General features: G+C 49.1%; 5 protein-coding genes across 5 annotated transcripts; 2 read left to right on the forward strand and 3 right to left on the reverse strand.

Moving 5' to 3' along the window:
- Positions 1-14: 14 nt before the first annotated feature.
- Positions 15-1,702, forward strand: DEU56DRAFT_501793 (uncharacterized protein). The gene is made up of 4 exons (XM_041346526.1): positions 15-160; positions 216-266; positions 325-454; positions 504-1,702. Exons 1-4 carry the CDS (start codon positions 150-152, stop codon positions 1,566-1,568), a joined length of 1,257 nt encoding a protein of 418 aa, XP_041205728.1. The 5' UTR covers positions 15-149; the 3' UTR covers positions 1,569-1,702.
- Positions 1,703-3,058, forward strand: DEU56DRAFT_501794 (hepatocellular carcinoma-associated antigen 59-domain-containing protein). Its single transcript, XM_041346527.1, has 7 exons — positions 1,703-1,942; positions 1,995-2,153; positions 2,207-2,299; positions 2,355-2,552; positions 2,606-2,715; positions 2,774-2,907; positions 2,954-3,058. Exons 1-7 carry the CDS (start codon positions 1,836-1,838, stop codon positions 2,987-2,989), a joined length of 837 nt encoding a protein of 278 aa, XP_041205729.1. The 5' UTR covers positions 1,703-1,835; the 3' UTR covers positions 2,990-3,058.
- On the reverse strand, positions 3,024-5,417 carry DEU56DRAFT_956969 (peptidase S8/S53 domain-containing protein; the record flags this gene model as incomplete). Its single annotated transcript, XM_041359255.1, has 10 exons — positions 3,024-3,194; positions 3,245-3,266; positions 3,320-3,571; positions 3,622-3,631; positions 3,687-3,772; positions 3,825-3,900; positions 3,956-4,233; positions 4,287-4,459; positions 4,512-4,944; positions 4,998-5,417. 10 exons carry the CDS (start codon positions 5,415-5,417, stop codon positions 3,136-3,138), a joined length of 1,809 nt encoding a protein of 602 aa, XP_041205730.1. The 3' UTR covers positions 3,024-3,135.
- Positions 5,418-8,508: 3,091 nt separating this feature from the next.
- DEU56DRAFT_501916 (peptidase S8/S53 domain-containing protein) lies at positions 8,509-11,013 on the reverse strand. Its single transcript, XM_041346528.1, has 10 exons — positions 10,388-11,013; positions 9,898-10,330; positions 9,672-9,844; positions 9,348-9,616; positions 9,221-9,296; positions 9,081-9,166; positions 9,016-9,025; positions 8,714-8,965; positions 8,635-8,656; positions 8,509-8,581 (listed from the first exon to the last, which is right to left on the reverse strand). The coding sequence occupies exons 1-10, from the start codon at positions 10,808-10,810 to the stop codon at positions 8,520-8,522; spliced, it is 1,806 nt and encodes a 601-aa protein (XP_041205731.1). The 5' UTR covers positions 10,811-11,013; the 3' UTR covers positions 8,509-8,519.
- Positions 11,014-11,746: 733 nt separating this feature from the next.
- DEU56DRAFT_818243 (uncharacterized protein) lies at positions 11,747-13,539 on the reverse strand. Its single transcript, XM_041353956.1, has 7 exons — positions 13,410-13,539; positions 13,169-13,361; positions 12,965-13,109; positions 12,690-12,908; positions 12,371-12,633; positions 12,165-12,314; positions 11,747-12,106 (listed from the first exon to the last, which is right to left on the reverse strand). The coding sequence occupies exons 1-7, from the start codon at positions 13,461-13,463 to the stop codon at positions 11,847-11,849; spliced, it is 1,284 nt and encodes a 427-aa protein (XP_041205732.1). The 5' UTR covers positions 13,464-13,539; the 3' UTR covers positions 11,747-11,846.
- Between the last annotated feature and the right edge of the window lie 126 nt (positions 13,540-13,665).

A 13,665-nucleotide genomic window follows, 5' to 3' on the forward strand; every position in this document is an offset into this window, starting at 1 on the left:
AACAATGACCAAACAAAGGCGACAGTCACCTTAAGACCCGACCACCATCAACGGGCAGCCGAAATTTGCCACAGCAAGGTTCGGTTTTAACCTAGTTTCCTTTCCTTAACTTGCCAGCCTCGTTGCAATCGCGTTTCCCCTAACACAACATGGGTAGATGGTACGTTCATCTAATCAGTTCAAGTCTATCTAATCACGCATGTCACGGCGTGTAGGACGGCCGAATATTATGACGAAGTGTTCAGCGCGAAAATGAGGAGCTTGGTGTATGGGTGTCCTCTTACTGCATAACTTCTCGCTAAGGAGACCTCTGCTCTGCTGCAGCTCCGGAGCAATCAAGCGCCATAGGCTTGAGAAAACTGAACCCGGGGTCGCGATAAGCTATGAGCATTTTGTAGAGGACCTAGATGGTGGTGACTCGTTTACCACTTCGTTGATTGAGATTCTGGTCAAGGTGCGCTTCCTTGTATACACATTTTGTCTACTTCTCACTTTAGCTATAGGAAGTTGCAGACCGACACCATCGTCAAAATGCCACAGACCGTGGTCTTATTGGAGAACGCACCGCTAGAGCGCTGAGGAAGTTATCTAACCCAACCACTACCTACAGGGAACGGTATACTTGGCGCGGGACAAGTGGTCGAAGAGCAGTGGACCTTTCAGACTACTTGTCGCGACCTCCGGATGAACTCGAGATGGACGAAGAGGCTGATGAGCTTGAGTCACTAGAGCAGTATGGACTCGTGCCACTCGAGGGCGCGCGTGTGAACACTGAATTGTATGAGGCATACCGGCATCCTCCACGGCCGAATCCACCAACAACCGCCTACCATGCGTTCTCTCCTGCCTTCTACACCGTACCTCCACCGCCTTCAGCTCCTGCGCCAGACTCCCCAAGCGATAGGGTGCTTCCCCCTCTTCTTGATTCACCTCCTGCTCCACGGCTGGGTGGTTTGACACTTCCATCAGCGAGTGGCCTGCTTCACACCTCACTAACTCGACAGCCCTCCATTCGCCGTCCTGTCAGAAGCAGAACGGCAGATTTCAGTGACTTTAGCGCACGGCGTCGAAATTCTTCGCGACAGCTAGCTGATGAAGAGGGGCCATCGAGACTCGATTCATCTAGTCCATTTCCTGGTCCACCCATTATTACACTTAGGGAGGAATCCGACCCCTCTTCGTCTGGACCGCCGGGCCAGGCGAGGCGGTTTTTCCCTTTCCGCTCACGACGCTTCGAAGTCATTCCCACACCTCGACCTGCACCTAGTACGGGTGAAGACTGGCTCTTCCCACCAGCCCCTTGGTCATCAACCCCATCAGACCGTACTGTACCCTCGGCACCCGAGAGCCAAGTTGGTGAAGAGCGCTCCCAGGCACCTCGGCTCCGGCGAGGCGGCCTTAGAGCACCTGAATCTATGCTCTCACGGCACGTTTCACCTACCACCAACGCAGAGCTGGCACTGATGGTATCAGAGGAGTTGGTTGCTATTGAGCGCGCAGAAGCTGAACGTTCAGAGCAGACGCGATCCGTATCGGAAGAGATATTACAATCTATTGGCGGACCATAGACTCGTAGAGATATGATTTATTCCTGTCGGCAGGATATTGTATTATTTTTACTTTTACTTTTACTCCTACACCCTGCATATGCCCGTAGCACATGCTAGCAAAACAGAAACCTCCTTTAGACTGATCTTAATGTTGAATTCGTCGAATGACAAGCTTTGCCACGTTTATGGGTGTGCACAGGTCTTACTTAGATCTGCATGCATCGCATTCGAACGCTAGTCATGTGAATTGGGATTATGGCCAAATAGGATCCATTCTGAACATCCATGATCAAGAGACGCAACAGACCACAGCCGCGGGTACGAGAGTCGTCACCAGACACAGAGCAACCTTCAGAACTAGAGGAAGACGAGGAGGAAGACAAGTCACTACCGTACGTTATGACCCAAGAGCCAGCCCAACGCAGAGACTTAATACACAAATAGCATCTCGGAGCTCATTGAGCTCAGGAAGCTCAAGAAGTCCAGACAAGGAATTGATGTTTCAAAGCTGTCGAAAGGTGATGCCAAAAAGAGGAAGCACAAAACTGCAGAGGATGGAGAAGAGGCCCAGGGCGGTTTGAGAGCTGGTGCGAGAGTGGATGAGTACGTGACATGATACTCCGCTGTTCATAGTTCCGCTCACTCTGTTTACACAGGGAAGAAGCCGGTACGGATGCGAAAGCTAGGCGAGCCGTCCGAACGAGCAATTTTACACAACAGACGAATGTTTTGGATGTTGACAAACATATGTGAGTGTGGTGTCTCTATCTCAACTTCTATTGGGGGGTTCTGACGTGGGTGTAGGATGGCATACATCGAAGAGAATTTGAAGATTCGCAGCCGCCCTGAGGACCCATCTGAGTCTAAGCCTGGAGCAAATGCTCAGGACGAATTTTCCCTTTCTGAGCGGTGGAAAGGGGAGAAGAAAGCTGCAGATGAAGGCAATGTCACTAACAGCATGGCCATGCTCACCGCCATTCCCGAAGTCGATCTCGGCATGGAGTAAAGTTTCCTCAATTCTAATCCATCTTATTTTTGGCTGACTTGTGAGATAGCACACGATTGAAGAATATTGAAGAAACAGAGAAGGCGAAACGACAGGTTGCTGAAGTACGCAAAGAACGCAAACGATCAAATGATGAGGAGCATCTCGTCGCAACTCGATGTTCGTTATTCCTAACTTACTGTTGTGAATTTATCATTGACAGACTGCGGCTCTTTAGTCTATCGGCCGCACCTCAAGCAGAAGTCCGACGCAGAGATCATGCGAGACGCCAAACTCGAAGCAATGGGCTTACCACCTCAAGAAGACAGAAGACCTCGCGGCGAACGTCCACAAATGGCGACCGATGAAGTGGTGAGGAGGCTTGGTCCATTTGTCGATGATTTACTCATTTTCTCAGGTCATGGAGCGCTTCAAGAAAAGAATGCGCAGGTGAAATATTATCTCTTTCCTGCGAATGATTTTCTGTTTTGTTTCCAGCGTCGATCTGGTCGCCTCAAATCGCTCAGTCTCTGGCGCACTACGTGCTCATTATTAGGAGTTGTCCGCGATATATGTAACCCTTTAATCCTGTCTATTCCTCTACATGGCCATGACCAAGTCCTTCAACTTCTCGAAGTTGGGTGTACCGTATCCGGTGACTGCAATAGTTATTAGTGTGTAAACATGTAACTTCGTTCGTTGAACTTACCAGGATCCCATCCAACTGTGGCCTGCATACAATGATCACGTCAGTCATACAGCGAGGGACATGGATATGACATACATTGAAGCCCTCAGTTTGACATCCTGGGTTGCGACCCTCCGTAATATCATTTAATGCTTTGTAGCCAGTGGAATACAAGAAAGGATTCAAGAAGCCGAGAGCAGCCTTTCCGGCACTAAGACGTGCATCGTTCAGCATGGAAACAAACGCAGTGAATGCGGGCGCGGCACAGGATGTACCATCCAGTGGTGTCGGCTGGCCTTGGTAAACTACCAAGAAGCTTGCCGCTTGTGATGATACGTCCGGGTATGCCTAGGGAAATATTTTACACAAAGCCTCTACAAGTCGAAGGGCCAACTTACACGTCCTGTGCTGAAGATGGGGAGTCAATTGAATATAGCGCGTTCGTCAGCTCGTGATGACTTACGAGTTATAGAGGCCTTTGTAAGAGCCGGGAGTGAGCGTTGCCAAATATGCCGAGACAGCATCATCCTGGTACGAAGGACGACCAAACTAGACGTATTCTATCGGTCAGGTGGTGTTACGGAGTGCAGAGATCACGTACATAGTTACTAAAACCACCACCAGAAAAGGACGCGGCGATCTCGGGGATGTTAACAGTTCCACCGACAGCAGTTACACTTCAAAAAGCAATTTGTAATTTCGGCCCAGCGCTCATTCAGACGGGTCACTTACAATGGGCAGGAAGCAGGGAACACAGGCAGGAACATCGAGGTATTATGACCGTCGTTGGAATAACACTGGTGCTTGAGAGGCTTATCGGGATATGCAACTCCATCACCCACACCGCCGTCGCCAGAAGAGAACATCACTGAGATACCACGAGCACCGAGTGCTGCCATGCCATTGCAAATACGAGTCGCGTAAGAGCGCGGGACAGTTTGCTCATCGTCGCCATAACTTGTGGAGATCGACTGCGGAATTGTATCCTGCGAAAGGACGTGTTCAAGCCACTGAATATCGTAGTTGTCAACATTAAGTTACACTCGCAATCGCTCAAACGTACGTATGAGTAGGGCTCGTTCGTATCACCCTCCGTCAACAAATCGGAGTCGAATTCGGGCTCGCCGCCAGTCGAGTAGAACGTTCTGGGCGTGGGCCAAGTGAGTCCAAAGCCGAACTGAGTGTCAAGGTTGGCCTCAAGGCCTGCTGCTTCATAGCTCTGGTTGTTCTGGCCACCTGCGAAGCACAACAATAGAGCATCACCAACAGTAACTCAATCTCGACATACCATGAATGAGCACGGTAGTGTAGTTTGAGCCGTAAGCAGATGGGTTCTGAAGCTTATAGAATTGTTGAAGGTCTTTGTTATTGGTAGACTCGTTAAGATAACCAGTGATACCCAGAGTATTTCCGTTCGTGGCAGACGTGTTATAATCCACCGCGTTATATAACTGTCTCAAACACGAAACAGTGATCGTATCGTTGCAACTCGCATCAACCTGGTTGCCTGCAGGCCCTGTAATCGTTGAACCAGACGGGCTCGAGGCCGCAGGCCGTACATGATTAGACTGGTGCAGCGTGCTCTTGAACGCCTTGAAACGAGCGAACATGGTAGTAGGCTGAATAAGATCGACGTGGTCGTGCAAGCTCTCAGGGAGACTATAGCTCATGGTCCGGACGATGCTCTCTCCAGTCTGAGCGTGCTTGTAAACATGATAATCCTAGACATCTAGCAGTCAATGGAGTTCTTCGCGTATAAAATTCCCTTGCTCACAGTAGTCAGCATTTCTTCTGCGAGACCGACTGGGACACGAATAGTGACCCAATCGTTTGCAGATGATCGGATGATATCTTCTTCCGCTAGACCGTGCGAGGCAAGCCAATTGCTGACGATGTCCAAAGTCTCGGGGTGGGGTGCCATGAGTGCTTCGGTCTCCTGCTTCGACAGGTGTGCCCCATAACGTGGGTGACTCGGGTCGCTCACCTCCCAGAGGTGCTGCTCGAGCTCCGGGAATTTGAGCTGAGGAAGAGCGATCTTGAGCTCGAGCAAATGGTGCTTGGGCGCGGGAGCATGCTTGTACCACCCGCTGGGTGGGCTATAGATACTCTCCTTCACCTTTTGCTGGTAACCCTTGAAGGGGACTGCGCTAGCCAGAGCAGCCGCGAAGGGGAGACTAAGAAGAGCGAGTCTCATCGTCAGAATGCAACAGTCGGGGAAGAGTTTCAGCACCCACGAGCTGGTCGAAGTTGGTTCAACAATGTTATTATATCCGAGAATAATACGTTAGGCAATCTGCTTACTTCGGTTCGTCCTGTAATGAGAGCTAGAACTGGTTGTTACGTCACTGCATCTCGTTGACGTAGTAGAAGGTGTTCTACTTACCGCTACCAGTGAATTAGACACGAGTGACCAAAGCTAGATGCATTAGGCGTCAAGACGCATGTCGCTGAAGTGATGTGAGCGCGTGCACTGAGAGATACCTGCATGTGCATGGTGGATCGGTGCACGTATAATGATAATCCTCCACTCACCAGGAATTCCGTATCATAGAGTTTGTACGCCCAACGACAATGTACCGTAATAGGACAGTCAGCATCACAATTTCGAATACCAGCTATTCCGATTCTTCTATGATGTGAACCTTCGATCAGAAAAGTTACCTGGCGCGCCGCCTGTAGCAGTCTTAGCCAAAGTCTTCTGAGCACCTTCATGACACATCCTTGTGATCCGCGACATTAGTACCAGTAAAAGCCAGAATATTGATCTGACAAGTCTGCTCACGGTAACTTGGTGGATTCACAATCCGTATCTACCAGACCAATACCAGACCCATCTTATTACAGTGGATTCTATAAATCCACGGTGGAATGCATAGAACGTGAAGTCCTGGCAGGAAAAGGCGTGATGCCTGTCGTTCCTACATACCTTGATACTTTCAAGGTACCTGTGAGATAGGGTGTATCGGAACAAAGACTCGGCCAGAACGAATATCAGCACTGAATACTACTGATTGAACTAATCGAGTGCAAGATTATCAGCGTGACGAACAGTGTTGCCACAAAAACAAATGCGAAGAACTGGAGTAGTGCAGAGGCACTGTATGCTGCGGGTCTCTATGTTTCGAACTGTTCTTCAATGATGTCAGTAATCACCAAACGAAGCGAGTAAGGTACGAGCCAACTGCAAGTGCTGCACTGTCATAAAGCGAGAACATCCGGGAAATGGGGGCAATGTCTAGGTCCGAGTCTAGGTCTGGGGGCCTGAATGAACGCTTCCCCACCCCCGCCCTATTAATTATCTGTGCCCACCGCCCTCACACTACCAATTTTCCTGTGCTTGACGCCCGCGGCGTACAGGAGCCTCAGGAAGAATCGAAGGCACTTTCATTACGGTCGAAGTGTCCCATGGGAAATGTTTGGTCAAATACATTGCCCTTATTCCTTCGACTTCAAGGAGAAACGATCCCCAAAGAACTATGGTCTGAAGAAAAAAAGGAGTAATGATTCTAGGTTTCTTGACTGACGGTCGATGATTGAACAGTCTAAAACTCCGACCGCATCCAGCCGAACGGCTTGAACCAATTCAACTCAGACGTAAGTCTGAATGAGGAACCTGGCAGGACATTTCCGCAGAACCTACAATGGGCTTGCCCCTGGACCAACTTGCCCAGACTGTCCATAACTCTGGATTTCACTTGGGGCACTGCCTCCTGTTCACTAAGTATAATAAGGCGAAACAAGCACTCCAACGTTTTCCTGATGCACTTACTTCTTGTACTCCAGGAACTTTGGCTGAGGAAGAGCGATCTTGAGCTCGAGCATGTGATGCTTGAATACTCTCCTTCACCTTTCTCCGGCAGCATACGCTAGTGAGCTCGAGGGCAGCCGCGAAAGGGAGACTAAATGATTAACGAGTCTCATCGTACACAAACCACAGTGGGGGGTGGCTTCAAAGGCTCTCTCGCTAAAATTAATATATACGCGAACGTCTTCATACTAATTGGTGTGACCTCCTTCGGGTCGATTCAGTTCGACGCAGCTCTGCATACCTCGCCGTTACCGTTTAAGCTATAGTCCAATAGTAGATCTCGACCACGCGCTCAATATAATCGAGCGACCTGCCAAGCTTTGAATTTTGGGCGTAAAAGACCAGTACACGTGTCACTGCTGCCGTCGGATGTGGTGAGTACTTGTGAGAGATGAGCCCACGGTGCACTAGCCTGGTAGCTCCAGGGCAGTGCCCTGAGGGCGCCGTAGTCTTGGGTGATGAGAACACGGCTGCATAAAGTCCTAATGGTCTAGTGAATTTTCCTGGCGTAGACTTTGTAACGCAAATCGTACCGCGCGAGCAGGTTTGGCTGAACCTGCAGAGTCTGCACCAATAATGCTTGAGTATTGCATTAAGTGGACTGAAGTCGTGGCACGCTTAGCGTCCCATTTTCAGTCAGAACAGGCCTGCAGGTGTGTATCGTCCCTGCGAGTATCCCGATTGGTTTGGAAGAACCATTTCTGCTAAACCTATAGGGATACTCGCAGGGACTCATCGATGCTATTGAGACAGGTCTCGCGTTTAAGCTACCGCCACGAGCTTGGGAATGGAAACTGCCACCCCGAGTCCAGGAACACACGCAAGCATCGCCAACGGTGATGGTTAACCTCAGAGGTCTGGGATATCTATCGCCAGCTGGGGATAACGGGTGCAGCACCAGGGCTGGAGGGCAAGAAAATCAACAACTCTGGCCGTCCGACGGACGCAGTCTTGAGTGGAATAAGGGCCGTTGGAAATACTGACTTAAGGAAACCGCAATGCTAGATCGATCGCGCGAATATATCGGAATGTGGGATTAGACGCTCTGATGCTCGTCAATTCAATACAAGTAGGTTCTAATACCGATTAGAACCGATTCCTTGGTTTCCTGCCGTCCGACGAGTAAGCAAGATGTATATACACCATCACTTCACGTACATAAGTGTCCTCGAGCTCCTTCAGACGCGGTTATTCTGTGATTTTTTTGCCGGTTCGCGGAACACTTAGGAGGAACGCTTCAAGAAATGAATGTGGAGGTGAAAAATTAAAATAACATCGCTTTCCTGTTGCAAATGTCCTTGATTTGTTGTCCACTAGCGTCGGTCACTGCCTTGGATCGCTCAGTTCTTGGGGGAGTACAATCCTGCCCACTTATGTGAAATAATCATATTAAACCCCTGAAGGCCAGAAGGAGTGGATGCATGCGATACACTTACATGCGCCTTAAATCCTGTCTACTAAGGTGAATTCAAAGGGTATACTCTATATCTAAGGCATGGACAAGACCAAGTCTTTCAATTTGTTGAAGTTGGGTGTGCCGTATCCAGTGACTACAGGTATGATCAGCATGCAGACATTCACAACTTTGTTTGTATGAACTCACCAGGATCCCATCCAACAGTGGCCTGTATACAGGTATCACATTAGTGAATGCGGCTTGAAGGTGCACAGACATGGCCTACATTGAAGCCCTCAGTTCCACATCCTGGGTTGTTCCCCTTGGTGATATCGTTCAATGCCTTGTGGCCAGTGGAATATAAGAAAGGATTGAGAAAGCCGAGAGGAGCCTTTTGAGCATTAATGCGTGCGTCGTTCAGCATGGACACCAACGCGGCGAATGTGGGCGCGGCACAGGATGTACCATCGACTGAATTCCCCTCGCCTTGATAAATGACACCGAAGTTAGTTGATTGTGCTGCCACGTCAGGATATCCCTAGAAATATGGTTATTGTAAGATCTACGCAAGTTGAAGAGTCAACGTACACGTCCGGCGCTGGAGATGACGATTAAATCATGTGTAGTGCGTTCACCAGTTTGTGGTGACTTACCAGTTGTAGAGACCTTTGTAAGTTCCGGGAGCGAGCTTCTCCAAGTACGCCGATACAGCGGCTATTTGGTACGCAGGACGAGCAAACTGATACATTAATGTATGAGTCAGAAGGCTTTTACATGGGCTGAGGTTACTCACATAGTTGCTGAAACCACCACCAGAGAAGAACGCGGGAACCTCTGGGATGTTGGTGGTACCACCAACAGCAGTCACGCTTTGGTCGAAATTAGTCGCTGTACTCCTCGGATAGAGAGAGTTCACTAACAATGGGCAGGAAGCGGGGAAACTAGGCAGGAATGTTATAGCGTTGCGGCCGTCATTGGTAAAGCACATCTGTGAAGCAGGGTCGCTATCATTATCACCAACACCATGATCACCAGAGGAAAACAACAGAGAGACTCCGCGAGCACCGAGAGACGCCATACCGGCACAAACACGGGCCGCGTAGGTGTATGGGACAGTCTGTTCATCATCACCGTAGCTGGTAGAGATCGTCTGAGGAAGTGTATCCTGCGAAAGAACAAAGTCAAGCCACTGATAATCATAATCATTAATACATAAAACTGCAATTGTGGAGGCTCGAACGCACATATGAGTATGGCTCGTTTGTATTAGTCAGCGTTAAAGTGTCTGGAATGTAAGGGGGTTCGCCACCAGTCGAGTAGAACGTTCCGGGAGTGGGCCATGAGAGTCCGAAACCATACTGAGAGTCGAGGTTGGCCTCAAGACCTGCCGCGTCATAACTCTGGTTGTTCAGTCCACCTGTGAAGCAGATGAATAACGTAACTATTGACGAAGCCCCAACTACAACCCACCGTTAACGGAAATAAAGGTGTAGTTTGAACCGTATGCAGAAGGGTTCTCTTGCTGGTAGAATTGCTGAAGGTCCAGATTATTGACATACTGGCCCAGATAACCAGTAAGACCCATCTTGTTGCCGTTTGTGGCGTTTGATTTATAGTCTACTGCATTATACAGCTGCCGCAAGCACGAGACGGTGATCGTGTCCGTGCAACTTGCATCAACCGGATTGCCTGCAGGCCCCGTGATCGTTCCACTGGACGTGCTCAAGACCGCAGGCTGCACCTTATTAGTACGGTGCAGCGTGCTCGTGAACGCCTTGAAACGAGCGAACATGGTCGTAGGCTGAATAAGATCAACATGGTCGTGCAAGATTTCAGGGAGACTGTAGCTTGTGGTCCGGACGATGTTCTCGCCGGTCTCAGCGTGCTTGTAAACATGGTAAGTCTAGACATTGACCAGTCAATGAATCGTGATCTCCTAAGGTGACATTGCATTGCTCACAGTATCCAGCATCTCTTCTGCGAGGCCCACTGGCACACGAATAGTAACCCAATCTCTTGCAGCCGAACGGATAATATCTTCTTCCGCCAGACCGTGTAAGGCAAGCCATTCGCTGACGACGTCCAGAGTCTCAGGGTGGGGAGCCATGAGTTCTTCCGTCTCCTGCTTCGACAGGTACGCCCCATAACGTGCATGACTCGGATCGCTTATTTCCCAGAGGTGCTGCTCAAGTTCCGGGAACTTGGGCTGAGGAAGAGCGATTTTGAGCTCGAGCATGTGGTGTTTGGGCACGGGAGCATGCTTGTACCACCCACGCGGTGGACCGTGAATACTCTCTTTCACCTTGTTCTGGCAGCCCTTGAAGGATACAGCGCTAGCGAGAGCAGCCGCGAAGGGGAGCCCAAGCAGAGTAACGAGCTTCATTGTCAGTGCACAATACACAGGCCGGTACGCACGAGGTCTTGAATTTCATGCCTCGTTGTAGTACTTACATATAACGAGGTCGATCAAGCCAATGAAGAACCATATTCGCGCTCCAATACAGCTGGCAGACCATGCTTCGTTACATACGTGTTGATGGACCTGACAACGTTTGGCAATTAATTTGGTTCCACGTCGCACGAGCCTGCCTGTCCGAAAAAGCGTCAACAACTTGAACACGGGCGTCTCCGCCGTGATATCATGGGCACTAATTTCGGAGAAATATGCCATGCGCAGCTTGCCTATACCTATACTTATGTATGCAGAGTATGCCGTCTGGGTGTGGATCGGTTCATATGGCTAATAATAATCCTCCACCAGCACACAAGAGACAGCCTGAGATTCCCATATGGCGGCCTCAACGAAAATTCAAAGGTGTTCCTGGGCCGTAAATTAGTAATACCGTACGCCGCGCACGGCGAGACAGTCAACACAAGGTCCTGTACCTTCGAAGATCTGCGCCTGGATCTCACATATAAACCACCCCACCGATATTATGGATACTGCGTTTGCTGGTCCACTGTGCAATGCATGAAACATGAAGAAGTCCTCCGGGCCTGCGCAGGAAAGGCGACCTGTCCGCACGAAAGATGTGATTTGCCAGATAGGAATGATCGTCAGGATAATATCCCTTTCGGCAGTAGCGGGTTCAAGTTTTGGTTGGCATCAACAACACTCCATCTTCCATCAAGTGTCAACTTGATCGATACCTCGCATGTTCATGATAACGGCCGTGGATCGTGATGAAATAGAATTAAGGATCGCAAGCGTTGTTGTTGTTTGTTGGTTGATCAAACCAAGGTTGCCGAGTGTCCAGACTTAGTACTAGTGCCAAATCGTGAAACACACAATGATTTACGTAGAGGCCTCGAACTGCTCTCGTGATAACCACTGGCATTGGTGCCAGGTTGTCCATGAAATTCGTCTAGCACGCAAGTAATCAAGATTGGAATGACTGGGAATACAAATCTAATATAGACTACGCGGCATCAACCTGAACGCTCTCGGTGCCCGTCTGCGTGACTTGCTGCACGACCTCACTCACAGCCGAACCGTTACCGCGCTTTTGTGCGCTAGTAACAACCTCCAACACACTCGCTAGGCCCGCCTTCCACGCAACAAGACGCTTTTCCAGTGCCTCCCATTGCTCTCGCTCAAACGTGCGCGCTGACGAGCGGTAGACATGTAGAGATTGGGTAGTTTGTGAGAGCTTTCCCGAAAGAAGACCGGTGCGGATCACTATTTGAATATTAATATTTAAGATAATTCTAAACAACATGAACTCAAGAGAACATACCATCAATCGCCCACTTCTCCACTTGACTCAATTCAATCTGCAGGGTCGATGCGACCTCTGAATATGGTAGATCATGCCCGACGTGTGCAAAACCTAGTGACGCAAATGACAGAAGACGGATCTTCCGCTCAAGTTGCGCCTGATCGAGTTCTACGAGCCCATGAACGGTTCAAGTTTGCGATATCATTTGAAATGAGTTAACCCACCATATTTTTCGAGAACAGCGGGATGACTTTCGAGCCACGAATGGAATTCTGGTAGCCCACTGTTCAAAAATATCTGGAGAAGCGAGAAAAGCTCGTGATCTTTTGCTGCGACAACGGCGTCCAACTTGAACAGTGGATCCAAGTCAAACAAGGAGGGTAAGCGCAATGCCAAGGCTATGGCATCAATAGCTGCGGATTGACCGTCAGGCGATGATGACGGTAATGAAGAAACATAGGCAAGAGTGTGGTGATAAGCCGTTTCCCTGTATGAAACAAATGTCAATCACAGCTCTCATCGGTCAAATGAAATAACACATACGGCTGGCCAGATTTTATGAATGCCTCGACAATGGATTTGAGGAACTGACTGCGCTCTTCACTAGATATATCCCATTCTTGTAGCCATTGCTCGATATCTTTTCTGGTTAGGCGTAATGACTCGAGCTCTCCATTTTCAGTGGCGACCTGTAGTAAGGCTTTGTAGATAGGTAGGCGGAGAGCTGAATTACGAGGGGTAGCATTGAAGAGATTTGATATGCTGTTTAGGGACTGAGCACACAGCCTGCTTTAAGGTGCTCAAGGCTTAGTACTTACACGCGGTACTTCACTGATGGCTGGTCGGAATGTGACGAAGTAAGAATATACAAGAGTGAGGAGACATGATGATTAGTTTCTGGCGAGTTGCTTGCCCATAGTGTCAGCAAGTGAGAGAAGAGAAGGTTGAAATAGCCCTCGATTTCTGCATTTCGAAATCAGATTAATTCACTGTGGAAAATGCTGAGGATCCTCCTGACGCACCTTGCTCTGATCCGTCGCCCAAGCCTTTCGTCTGATCCAGCGCAAAGATCAATGCGCGCCGTCTTCTTTCCTGATCCTCTTCAATGGGTTTAGCCCCTTCGCCTGACTTTACGATATCTCGGAAAGATTGCAAGGCGGTAGCACGTTCATCCTCTGGGCTACTTCGAGTGGCATAATCTACTAGCTCTTGTATCTGACTAGAGATCAAAAAATGAATCCTCAAGAGCAGAGTGAGCCATACCTGTTCTTCAAAAGTCCCTTCTGCGAACACTGACACAGAATCTGCGGTAGCCATTTTGCTTGACGAAATTTCTGGCTTGCTGCAATTCAAAGTTCAAAGCTTTTGGACAACATGCACAAACAACGTTAACGTTCAATCGCCAATAATATTTTTGGTGCTTCAAAACTGCCAGCTGGACGGACTCGGAGTCCGCTTCACTAATCGAGACTCCCAAATTTACTTATACTTTTTTTTGCGCTGATGTATTTCAGAAAGT

Source organism: Suillus clintonianus (genome assembly GCF_016758775.1).
Source record: "Suillus clintonianus strain FC179 chromosome Unknown DEU56scaffold_66, whole genome shotgun sequence".
In the NCBI taxonomy this organism is placed as follows: domain Eukaryota; kingdom Fungi; phylum Basidiomycota; class Agaricomycetes; order Boletales; family Suillaceae; genus Suillus; species Suillus clintonianus.

Coding starts and splice junctions, on each gene's coding strand:
- DEU56DRAFT_501793 (XM_041346526.1), top strand. Junction 267..324: donor GCGAAAATGAGGAGCTTGGT/GTATGGGTGTCC, acceptor GCTCTGCTGCAG/CTCCGGAGCAATCAAGCGCC. Junction 455..503: donor TGATTGAGATTCTGGTCAAG/GTGCGCTTCCTT, acceptor CTTTAGCTATAG/GAAGTTGCAGACCGACACCA.
- DEU56DRAFT_501794 (XM_041346527.1), top strand. CDS start 1,836: ATGATCAAGAGACGCAACAGACCACAGCCGCGGGTACGAGAGTCGTCA. Junction 2,154..2,206: donor GCTGGTGCGAGAGTGGATGA/GTACGTGACATG, acceptor CTGTTTACACAG/GGAAGAAGCCGGTACGGATG. Junction 2,716..2,773: donor GCATCTCGTCGCAACTCGAT/GTTCGTTATTCC, acceptor GCGGCTCTTTAG/TCTATCGGCCGCACCTCAAG.
- DEU56DRAFT_501916 (XM_041346528.1), bottom strand. CDS start 10,810: ATGAAGCTCGTTACTCTGCTTGGGCTCCCCTTCGCGGCTGCTCTCGCT. Junction 9,297..9,347: donor TTCCCCGCTTCCTGCCCATT/GTTAGTGAACTC, acceptor TTTCGACCAAAG/CGTGACTGCTGTTGGTGGTA. Junction 9,167..9,220: donor GTGGTGGTTTCAGCAACTAT/GTGAGTAACCTC, acceptor TTAATGTATCAG/TTTGCTCGTCCTGCGTACCA.
- DEU56DRAFT_818243 (XM_041353956.1), bottom strand. CDS start 13,463: ATGGCTACCGCAGATTCTGTGTCAGTGTTCGCAGAAGGGACTTTTGAA. Junction 13,362..13,409: donor AAGGGACTTTTGAAGAACAG/GTATGGCTCACT, acceptor ATCTCTAGTCAG/ATACAAGAGCTAGTAGATTA. Junction 12,634..12,689: donor TTCATAAAATCTGGCCAGCC/GTATGTGTTATT, acceptor TGTTTCATACAG/GGAAACGGCTTATCACCACA.